This window comes from Centroberyx affinis, unplaced genomic scaffold, assembly GCF_046629955.1.
Source record: "Centroberyx affinis isolate AG114_WGS23_722 - 3 ecotype Tasmania unplaced genomic scaffold, CSIRO-AGI_Caff_v1 ptg001169l_1, whole genome shotgun sequence".
NCBI lineage: Eukaryota > Metazoa > Chordata > Actinopteri > Beryciformes > Berycidae > Centroberyx > Centroberyx affinis.
The window spans coordinates 151553-163172 of NW_027279700.1; the positions used below are offsets into that span (position 1 = coordinate 151553).

General features: G+C 42.2%; 1 protein-coding gene across 3 annotated transcripts; it reads left to right on the plus strand.

Moving 5' to 3' along the window:
- Positions 1–1441: 1441 nt before the first annotated feature.
- rtn2a (reticulon 2a) lies at positions 1442–9235 on the plus strand. Of its 3 annotated transcripts, none has more exons than XM_071524242.1 (7): positions 1442–1540; positions 4465–4672; positions 5763–5901; positions 7745–7814; positions 7937–7983; positions 8099–8157; positions 8315–9235. In XM_071524242.1, the coding sequence occupies exons 1-7, from the start codon at positions 1528–1530 to the stop codon at positions 8388–8390; spliced, it is 612 nt and encodes a 203-aa protein (XP_071380343.1). In that variant the 5' UTR covers positions 1442–1527; the 3' UTR covers positions 8391–9235. The 3 variants fall into 3 exon arrangements, with proteins under 3 accessions (XP_071380343.1, XP_071380344.1, XP_071380345.1); XM_071524243.1 differs by lacking the exon at positions 1442–1540 and adding an exon at positions 2208–2300; XM_071524244.1 differs by lacking the exon at positions 1442–1540 and having other exon boundaries at positions 4458–4672.
- The last annotated feature ends 2385 nt before the right edge of the window (positions 9236–11620 follow it).

Consider the following 11620-nt stretch of genomic DNA (forward strand, 5'->3'; position numbering starts at 1 on the left):
ATTTACCCCTATGTATCTTTAAACATATCTTCTCCCTCTTTTGACCTCTATCCCTCCGTCTCTCTGCCTTCGCCATGTTGCTGTCAGTCAATTCCCTAATCAATACTTGAAATAAAGAAAATATCACATTTCGCCTTCACAAAGGACCTTCAAGAGCCAGCATGGCGCCCAGAATAGATATTCCGCAGAACCCCCCGGAAGTCCCGAGTGTTCGATTGTGTCTCCATGGTAACCTTCTCTTGGGATTTCAGGAATGATGGGCTAATTGTCGGGAAAGCGTTCCTGGCAGTGGCTGACGGTTTGGACACACACCATCACCGCTGATGTCAGACTTTATCTCCTTTTAACACAGAGAGAGGAAGACAGACAGGTGTGTGTGCCAGTGTGCAGAGCCTGTGTATGCAGGACTGTGGAAGTAGTTGGCTTATTTGTTGGCACTGAGAGAGAGAAAGGGAGAGAGAGCAGGAGAGAAAACGAGAGAAAAGAAAGCGAAAGAGCGATTAAATCTATCCTATCTTCCAAATTGATACTGATGGCACTTTAAGTGGAACGTCACTCAGAGTGGAGCCCGGTCTTATTTTAGTGGATGGGGGCTAGATCCACATTCCACCCTCAGACTGTGTGATGATGAATGTGTAGTCGGGCCGATGACAGAGAGTTCAGGGTGTCCTGAATAACTACTAAACATGCCATCTAATGTATCCAAATGGGGAGTAGCACCATATTTCATTTGGTTTTATCATCTACTTGTTGGTTCAGCTGTAGTTTACTGCATGCCGATGTCAGTTTCTGGGTGAATGGACAGTTCGGCCAATATTTGGGAACATAAGTAACTCTTCCAAATCTAGAAATAAAAAAAAAAACATGACTGTAGTCCTCAAGCAGTACTTTCTCAGCTGACAGTAAATGGGAAACTTACTTGTACTTTTGAACTTTCACAATTAAATTAGCTTTATTTTGGAGTAGGATTAACAATTCCTAACCAGAAAACATACCCATATCGCTGGAAAATCACCTTGAATAAACAACACAATTTCAATCACTCCCTTATTCAACATCAATGGTGCAGGCACAGGAAAGTTACAGCTGGGTGATGTAACAGAATATAAGTACTGGTTCTCTTGTTTCTCACGCTGGAACAGACCTAGATCTGTGTACATGTACACAGATCTATACTGCCTTATCCAAGTTTAAAGGAATACCGTACGTTAATTCTGTTTTAGACTGGATATTTGCTTTAAAGTGACTAAGACCCAGTGATTTTAAAAGTATTGTTTGACATTGATTATTGTAAATAATCTCTCTATGTGTGAGTCTTTGGGAGTCTTGAAGGGGGTGGGGCTGCGGACTAGATTATTTTGGGCTGTCAGGACTGCGGACTGCTGACCGAGCATTGGGTGGCCAAAAACAGCTCAGAGGGGCAAGGGGGAGCTGTCAGAGGGACAGATAGAGAGAGGGAGAGGGAGAGAGAGAGAGAGAGAGAGAGAGAGAGAGGGCAAGAGGGGGAACACCGGAGCAGCAACCAAAATGGCCAGCAAAGGTGAGACCTTTGGCTTAAAGAGAAAAGGAGATAATTTGAGACAGTGGTGTCAGCCTACCTAGACTCTGCATGGGCATTTGCTCGCTGTCTGTAACAGCTCATTTGATGTGAGCTGACAGTCAACTACTGCAAAGAGCAGTGTTTGATTTCAGTGAGCAGCGGGCAGGAGGGAAGGCTGAGGGTGCGTACAAATTCAAGTCTGAAGGGGTGTGACACCACTTTTAGTCTGTAGTAGCGGAGTATTTAGCATTGTATCTTTGGTATAGTCCTTGTGACAGTCGAACAGAAGAGTCTGACTGTCAAGGGGCTGAAGGAGGGGACTGAGGGAGTTTCTCTGCTCTTTGATCACTTAACAAACTGCAGACTCCCTGGAGATAGCAGCTTCAAGCAGCTAGAGGTATGTTTGGCTTTTCATTGATGAGCTTTAGATGGAGATGGATGTTTGGACATTCGGCCTTTGATTTTGAGTATCAGTGGCACTGGTTTAATTAACTCTGGCCATTCAAATGAGCATCATGAATCGCCCTCAGTTTAATGATAATTAATGTTGTGTTGTGGAGATCGTTGTAGTAGTGTGTAATTGCTTGGCCAGCTGGTTTCTGTAACATTTTAGTATTTCCTCTTTAGACTGAAGAGCTGGCATGACCAGAGGCATTTCAGAGTGTAGTACTATGAGACTCCCTGGACTCATCTGACTGGACTGGCTTGTGTTTGGATGAAATGGATGTTTATGTGTGGGAATGAGACAAGGTCAGGCTGGGTGAGTAGTAAGTGGTACCTGATTCATATGATTTATGTTATGTTGTTATTGATTGGTTGGTTGGTTGGGTGGTTGATTAGTAGATTGGTTGATTGATTGCTCCGTTCATTCATTCGTGCAATCACTCCCTCAATTGCTAATCAACATGGTTGATATAGGAGTAGTACAGTGAAAAGAGTGCTTCCTCTTTAGAGTACGTAAGTTTGGGTGTAGAGTATGTCCAGCTGTCTTAGCCCAGTGGACCTTTGTAGTGGATGTGGTTGAGCCATTAATTATTTTTTTACTTTCAAACTGTACTATTTACTATGCTCTTTTCTCTCTTACAGCCACAAAATGTTTACTTTTTGTTCAACTGTACATTACATCCAACTCCTACAGAGATTTCTTGGATAAAGACATTATTATTACAAATGTAGCCATAGTAGATGTCCCACTTTTTACATGCAGGCTGCAGTGCTGCTGCACTGTTGCTCCACCCCACAAAAATCCTGAGGGACCAAAGGATAAATGCAGGCTGTTGATACAGCTGCGGTACCATGGCTACATCTTTATATACTGCAGGATCTCCCATGTGCGCTTTGTTTAGCATTGACATTATCCAAAGAGAAGATGCTGTCAACACTGTAACTGTGCTTTCTCTCTGTCGGTCTTTTATTATTATATTGAATTATAAGCAGAATAACCCTGAGATGTCCTGGCCAATGTCTCAAAATGACAGCAACACAAACAAACACAACAGGCTTGTCAGTTACTGCATGCATCCTATTATGATAATGGACAGGTGTGTGCTAGGGGCATTGTGGGTATTAATCGTGTGCAGTGATGTTTATAAATAACCCACCTGCTGTCAGTGCACTCTATTCAAAGAGGCTTAGCCATTCACTGACAGGCAATGAATACTGGGCACAAAGAGCTGCCTGGCTGCCATGACAGTGCAGCACCAGGGCATTAACACTGGCCAGACTGAATGCCATTGTTGTCATTTACTGTAATATGAGAAATCACGTCAACATACTGTGTAGCTCCGTCATACCCCATAGTTACATGATACAGAAACAGTTAAAATTAGGGTCTCTGTACTATAAAATGCCATTTTTATGAGGTAGTTCAGTTGGTTGAGTCATAGCTGTGCCAACATCAAAAACGGTCATTTGTGATGATATCAGTAATGGTATTGTTTGCATAGAGAGAAAGAATATGGTGCCAAATAAAATTAGATGGCAGAATATAATCAATTCAATCAAGGCTACAAATGGAGATCAGAGTGATGCCCTTCTTGGCTCTAAGACGCCTCAGTTACCACGGTGGCTGTTGCTGGGTGACAGAGAGGGAAACCAACAGGGTGAGGAAAAGGGGCTGCTGACGGCCTGAAGTCTGTCAGCAGGTGCTATGAGAGGCAACATTTAAATTCAGGGTCCCCCCTCCTTCTCTTCTATCCCTTGCTTCCTTCTTTCATCTCAGGACTAAATTTAGCTCAGGCCAAAGCCACGTAGCTCCTGTGTGTGTGTGTGTGTGTGTGTGTGTGTGTGGGTGGGTGTGTCCGTGTGTCACGCTGGAGGCTGGAAACCCCTCTCCCCCACATCTCCCCCTACCACTTCCATGGCCTCCCTCCCCCTTCCTGTCCCCCACCTTAACTTTTCCTGCCTCCCTTCTGAAAGACCTTTGGGTCTGTGCTGAGGAGGCAGAGCCAAACAGAGACTGACTGATGGTGCTGTAGGTGTTCTGTCAAGAACCACTGAAGCAAAAACGGGCAGGAGGCGGTAACTCTCTACATCCTCAGCTTCCTCTGCTGTCAGCTGCGTACAAGTCGAACATCTCCTTGATGAATGCTGGGCAGCAGCTTGTCTGTGATCTTTAAACTCCTCTATCTGTATCTCTTTTGGGACTATTTGGTACTAAAAGTTTGTTGATTGGGAATGATGTAAACGATTAAATCGATATACAGTCTAAACAACCAAATATACATTTTCTCTTGCTGTTTTCTTCTTGTTTTTCTGTCTTCTCCACTGTTGCTCACCTACATGCTTTTCCTCTCTTCCCATTCTCCCTCACTCCTTCACACCTGCTGCCACCCCTCTTTTCTCTTTCCTCTTGCCCTCTCCTTCTACCACCTTACCCCTCATTCTTCCTCCCTACCCTCCACTCCAACCCCTCCCTCCTTCAGTGATGGACCTGATCTATTGGAAAGACACGGAGCGGACGGGCATGGTGCTAACGGGGCTGGTGGTAGGCCTGCTGTCCCTGTTCCAGCTCAGCATCATCACTGTGGTCTCCACGCTCTCCCTGGCCATCATGTGCTTCACCATCTCAGTACGCATCTACTACCAAGTCCTCCACATCCTCAGCTGGGGTGACGGACAACACCCCTTCAAGTGAGTTGCCACACTTATTGTGTTATTTTTTGAAGAAATAAGTGGGCAGTCCTTCAGCTTTTCAGACAACACAGTGAAGGGTAGAAACGACAGGGGAGAGAAAAAATACAGAATAACAAGAGTTGGATTCAGCTCATTCAGTCACAGCGCATGAATGCTTTCCCAAGTGAGCAAATCAGTTCATTCAGCCAAAGAACAACCCACCCAGTCCACTCTCTACTCTCTTTATGTGTTTATGAAGATACACTGCGTTTTAAAATTCACCTATTGTTTATTCTTGCTTACATGAAATAATATATCACTCAAAATTATTATTAATGATGGTGGTGATGGCGATTATTAATGATGGAGGTTTAGGCAGTTGTATCATTGAGATAATGGGTCTTCTTGAGGTAATAACAGCATGCTGTATCAGTGTGTGTGTGTGTGTGTGTGTGTGTGTGTGTGTGTGTGTGAGAGAGAGAGAGAGAGAGAGAGAGAGAGAGAGAGAGAGAGAGAGAGAGAGAATGCATATGTGTGTGTTTTAACACAGTTTTTCTGAAAGTGCATATAATTCCTTAATTATTTCTATTTTTATTTTTTGCTTTGTCTTTAAATTTGTAAGAAAAATGGTTGATGCCTTCAAGCAGGCACTTTATTGCCCTTTGCTGCAGTTAATTCATCTGTAATAAATAACCAGCTACAGTTCTTGTACTGATTTTAACACTATGGTTTGATTGATGATATCTCTCCCTTATTCATCAAATTATAATAGCGTGGCATAAACCAATCTGGAGGTGACCCAGTAAATTGAAAAGCCAAGACGCTTTGCCCCCTGGACTCGACATGTGGTGACAAAGCAGGGTTTATATTTGGTATGCAGCCAATTAAAGATAAAAACATAAAGCCGCTCGCTTATTAAGAATCATTATTTGGTCAAAAGTAAAGGAAGGATGACACAAGGAAGAACAGACAATGGAAAATACATACAGCTGGATAAGGATAGAGGAGGAAAAGAACCAAATGTTCCTGTTCATCGTCAATATTTGAAACATTGCTTTCCTATTTACCCATTTACCCTCCTCCTCTCCATTGTCCTGCCATCTCTCAGGACGTACCTGGACCTGGATATCAGTCTCAGTGGGGAGCAGGCTGACCACTACATGCAGAAAGCCATTGTTATGGCCTTGTCTGCCGCTGACACTCTCAAGAGACTCTTCTGTGTTGGAAACCTCTTCGACTCTCTCAAGGTGAGCTAACCTACTTTTGAGCTTGTTAGTATTCAGATCATTATTTGTTTTTCGTTATTTGATTGTGGTGTGTGTGTGTGTGTGTGTGTATGTGCTGTTTATAAGGGCTCTATTTACACAATAGATCAAGAAATGTTTAGTCTCCCCCTATCTTTCTGGCTAGGTCAGGTCCTACTCTCTTAATCTACCACTACCCTCCTTTGTTTTGTGAATTTCATCTAATGTCAAGTTCACAAGAAGTTCTCCTGTCCTTCGGGATTTACTTCACCCTAACCTCCGGCTGTCAGGACCCCCTCCCCCTCTGTCATTACCGCAGACATCGCTCCATCCTTCCATTTCACTCCCATCATCTGTCATCTTCCTCCCGCCATCATCCCCGCTCCCTCGTTCACTGGAGATGACAGCATTGCCATGCCGACAGTCACCCTCATTATTTTAGCTCAGAGCTGAAGACTCTGCTCCTAAATAAGGGCGATATCACTGACGGCAACTGTCATCCTCAATGACATACTTTCGGTAATCATGTAGAATGCATTCCCGATGGAAAATTCCATTCAAAGCTAATTTGAAGTGGTTCCCGCGGAAGAAATCACAAAAAAACAAAGTTAATTTGCCGTTATTTTCTCGTCTGTGCTATTTATGCAGCCTATGAGAATGCCTCTGTTGCTAGGAAAGGAACAGACATATGACGTTATCTCAATGGTTTTCAGGCCTAAGTGAGTCTATGTCAGTATTGCATGATGTCACCAGTGAAGCATCTTTCCCCACTAATGCTATGCGCAGCACAATTTGCGCTCCATTGACTGACAGCATACCCTTTGCTGCATAGTGCTTATTTGAAATGTTACGTAACTTCGGATGATCATTATTTCTCTGCAAGCTGAGTCAGAAGGTCCTGTAGTTGTCAATCAGCATACTGTGGCATGAAGACACAATTCATTTCTTGAACAGTCAGAAGGATATTTGATCATAATGTACTCATACCAATACTAATACATTAATTCATATTCTCTCCTTGTGTATTCCTTTTCGGGACCAATACTAATTGTACCTATGAAAAGTGTATAGATAAAGCGATACTAATACGTATAATAATGTATAATAGTAATAGTGCAGTGCATACTCAAAAGTATATACAAACCGTATACAATATGTACATACTAATTGTACCATATAAATGTATTTCAGTGGCTAACAGCAGCAGTATGTGACCAGACAGACTTAGCACATTTATTTAACTGGTGAGTCAGTGTGAGTTGCCTGCATCACCTCGTGTCTGAGCCCCTAAGTCTCAGGACCTCCCAGTCTCAACCCTGACCTGGCCGGTATGTGACATGACACACAGGTGGCTCTGCCCAGAGAGGCTGGGGATAAGCCGGAGTCTCGTTCCATCTGAGAGAGGGGTGTCCCGTTTCAGGACAGCACTCTGTCACTGTACGGGACACTGTGAGATATAAGGGGAAACACCCAAACCCGTATTGGTAGTCAAGCCTTTGGAGCTACAAACTTTCTGTTCTTCATCATGGATCACCATGGAAAATACAATCATTTTTTTTCAAGGCATTTTTTTCAGATATTGGAGAATACAGAGTTATGAATAGAGTATTATTAGAATACAGTATTATGCAGTATTATTATACAGGTATACCATATTATGCAGTAACACAGACATGCAGTAGAGCATGCTGACTCCAACTGCTTATGTGTCTTATTCACTTAGAAAATGACATTAAAACAACATGGAACAGAGCTGTAGGGCGCTTTTCACATCTGCAGGGATTGTTGATGGGAGTTCAGCTAACGTTCTGCAGCTGTTCTTCTGTTTCTCTTTTCCTGTTCTTAGTTCCTGGCTCTGATGTATCTGGTGACGTTCTTGGGAGATCTGTGCAATGGCCTTACTCTGCTCATCATCGGTAAGGAACAGATCAGATATCACTGCAGGAAATATGGAACTCATTGAGTTACTGTATGGTTGTCATGTTTTGTCAAATACATATTAACGCTTCTATTTTTCTCTCTTTCCCTTCCTCTCCAGGTGTGATCGCCCTCTTTTCTCTACCACTTTTCTACAGACAACGCCAGGTAAATCCTTGTAAACGTATCACCTTCAATAAATCCTTTGTTTTCTTATTTTCACTGTTGTTTCAGTTGCATGTCCACAAATCTCTGTTTTCTTGGCCTTTCTCTAATGTTACAGGAACAGGTGGACCTCTCCTTTGCAAAGATCCAGGCCCAATTTGACAACATCAAGGACATGTGAGTATGGCGCCATCTACTGGCACAAGGGTGCCATCGACAGAGTTCTACTGGTATTTTTCCATTGAGGCTATTTGTTCTCAACTGATACTCTATCAAGAGTTTGTTGACCTGCAGTAACAATAACCACCACCCCCTCTCTCTCTCTCTTCTACAGTCTGCGAAGAATGGCCCAGGGTGGCGGCCCTCCCCCTGACCCAACCCCTGGTGGAGCCAAACCCAAAACCCAGTAAACACACATGGACAAGAACTTAAAGAAGGGGTGAAGAGGAGAATAGATACCAGAGTTACAGGCTGTCACTCAGATGTCTTACCCAGCGGTCTGTGCTCAGAGCTCCAGAGAACAGAGCTCCAGAGACTGGGGAAGGGAAGGGAGGTTACTTATTAGGGATTATGATGGGGCTTAAGCATGGTACTTTATACTCTAACTGTATGTAAGGTATGGGGGTTGGAGATCGGGGTTGGTTTAGTTCTTAAGGCGATGAAATCAAGGTGTATGAATCCTGGATGAGAGTCTTGCTGCTACTGTCAGAGATGTCCTGATGAAAGATTTAACGACACAGCTCGTCATGTCTGGCTGTCTTTGGAAATGATCACACAATGTTTTTATTATCTAAAAAAACAATAGAAATTGACAGCTGCAATCCAAATGAGGTACAAAGACCAGGAATGGGAAGCTCTGTAGATAAGAAACCTGTGGGTTCCCCATACTGACAGCTAGACACCTGGAAAGGGGAAGCAAGACTCTACTTGATGAGGTGATTTAGAGTTGTGAGCAGGCCACAGTTCAACAGGAATGGAGCTCATGAGTTTCTGTACAGAAAAGACAGCAAAGTCATCCCAGAGGCAAAGGTTAGAGGTCAACCAACCAGGGGTCGTCATTATTCATGGCAGCATAAAAACTTGCAATCAGGATGCATGTGTCCATGCAAGACCACATGCACATTTTTGAATGCATATTCATTTTCATGACCGTTTATTTGTGTGTTTGCAAGTGTATGAGTGTGTTTGTGTGTGTGTGCATGTGTATGCGTGCGTGATTTCTGACATGCAGCTCGCTGAACTGAAACTGTTACCTACAAGCTATTAAAATCACATTTGTTCTTTAATTTACAAATGTTCTGTTTCTTTTTGTCAACACAATCATTCATGTTCATTTATGTTCCTGTCTGAGTTTTCTCAGTTTTTTGTCATCTCACCACACTGCTTACACCGCTAGGTGCTGCAGATTGACCCTCATTCAGTGGCGTAGATGTAGAGTTTGAAACAGAATATTCAGAAAGACAAATGACAAGACTTAATAGGGATAGTTTACAGGAATAATTCTGATTATAATGTATCATAAATGGAATGAAATTACATTACACCCAGTTTCCCATTGACTGAGCATCAGAAACAGGCTGCTCGATACAGTAGATGTATGTTGCTTAAGGTATCGATGGAGCTGAAGTGTAAATTGAGGATCAGATGGAAGATCATAAAGTTAACCTCAGATTTCAAACAGACGTCCCCTCCTGGCCCCTAATGTGTTCTCTCCAGCCTGGGAGGAAGCGTGTAGAGGAACGTGGGAGTGAAATACAGCCGGTGCCTTTCTAACCACAGGTTATAGTGCATGATCTGATTTACAGTACTTACTAGACAACCGCTTACAGCAATTTCTCTTCCCATAACAGACCACTTCTCATATTTACCTGACCATTGCCTGAGAATGGTGTTTTTTATGCTGTATAATACTTGTGTAACAGTACCTGTGTACCATGACCAGGTATCTCCATAGAATGACACGTATACCGGTTTTAGGAATAATAAATGATTCAGGATACTCTGCAACTGAAATCCATATTTCCCAGTTCTACAGTTGCTTTAAAAGCCCTCACCAAAATGTGTCTGTTTCCTATGCCTTATTATTGTATGATTTGACTGTGTCCTGCAATGAAAGCCTTGTTATGTTAACAGACACGGACACGATCCAAGCATATGACGAACAAACACTACGGCCTGTTAGCCTTACACATTCTCTGCTGCCTAGAATTGTACCTAGTTGCACACACTGGCCTCCTGTAGCAGTTTTCTGTATTGATGCATATAAATTTGTCCATAGTTGTAACAGCCACTGTCATTTATTTATCCCTAATCGTCTTGGATTTGAGTTGTATTTGAACCCTAACTGAAGAGAATGGAGATGGCTGTGAAATGAGAGGCATTTTTTGAATGATGCACCCAAACACATATTTCACCAAAATGACAAAATCACTGACACCTATCTCGTCAAATCATATTACACAAAATTCTGGATTATTCTGTTAATCTGGTCAGGCTCATCATTTCATCATCATCAAGTCTAGACTATGATATGTTTAGGTTTTTATATGTGCTGTGTGGGTGAAAGATTGTGGCTGGGAGGAAGAAGTGGAATCAAAAACAGGAAAGTACGTTTTAACAAATTTCAAGTGAACCACAGTCATTACTTATAGTGTTGCATTGATTATTTTTATTTTGTATTCTTGAAAATAAATCAAGACTTGACCCAGACTTTTAATCTTGCAATAATAGGAGATCTTGGGGGGAAATAAACATTTTGAAAAAACTAAAACCAATATAGTGTGTCTTCTTTTGCCAGATGATAGATAGATAGATAGATAGATAGATAGATAGATAGATAGATAGATAGATAGATAGATAGATAGATAGATAGATGGATAGATAGATGGATAGATGGATAGATAGATAGATAGATAGATAGATAGATGGATGGATAGATGGATAGATAGATAGATAGATAGATAGATAGATAGATAGATAGATAGATAGATAGATAGATAGAAGGAATTAAGTTAATATAAGTATAAAGTGTCTGTGGCTGGATAGATTCTCCCTGTGCTCTTGCATTCTCATAATCCTCCTAATTTCTACCACAAGGGGGCGACAAAAGTCAAGCCATCACTTCCCTCACCTCTTTATTCCCACTGTCCAGTTTATGATAGATGAGACAAGATCATCTCAGCCACTTGATGGCTCCAACAACTATCACAGGGACTCTTACTGTAACTTTGCAATTTTCTTTTTACAAATTCCACCTAATTGATGTTTCTTTGGATCCTGTGGAGAGAATCAGCGGTAATGAATCAGAACATACAGAGTAGACTGGACATGCGAGGCCATTTCTCAAATTTAGTGCTTGGCTGCTGGCTGTAGGCTACCTCTAGGCTTAAACTGGCTCCACGTAAAAGTAGGCCATGAGGTCTGACTGGGTTTGAAATTTCAGAGCTTTATATGTCATGTTCAAAATGGACATTCAAAGTTGTCTACCTAATGGAGAGTACAAGTCTAGACTTGCCTCCATAGGGTCACACCACTCTGAACTCATAGTTGGCAATATGCCATTTCACCAGTAGCTGGCCTAAATGAAACACCGTGTAGTAGAGACTGATAAATGTATAATGGGTAAATAGGTGCCTTAGAG

Bases quoted from the DNA above. Each gene is read 5' to 3' on its own strand.
- rtn2a (XM_071524242.1), top strand. The intron at 4,673-5,762 runs GTGAGTTGCCAC...GCCATCTCTCAG, and splicing joins GACGGACAACACCCCTTCAA to GACGTACCTGGACCTGGATA. The intron at 7,984-8,098 runs GTAAATCCTTGT...CTAATGTTACAG, and splicing joins TTTTCTACAGACAACGCCAG to GAACAGGTGGACCTCTCCTT.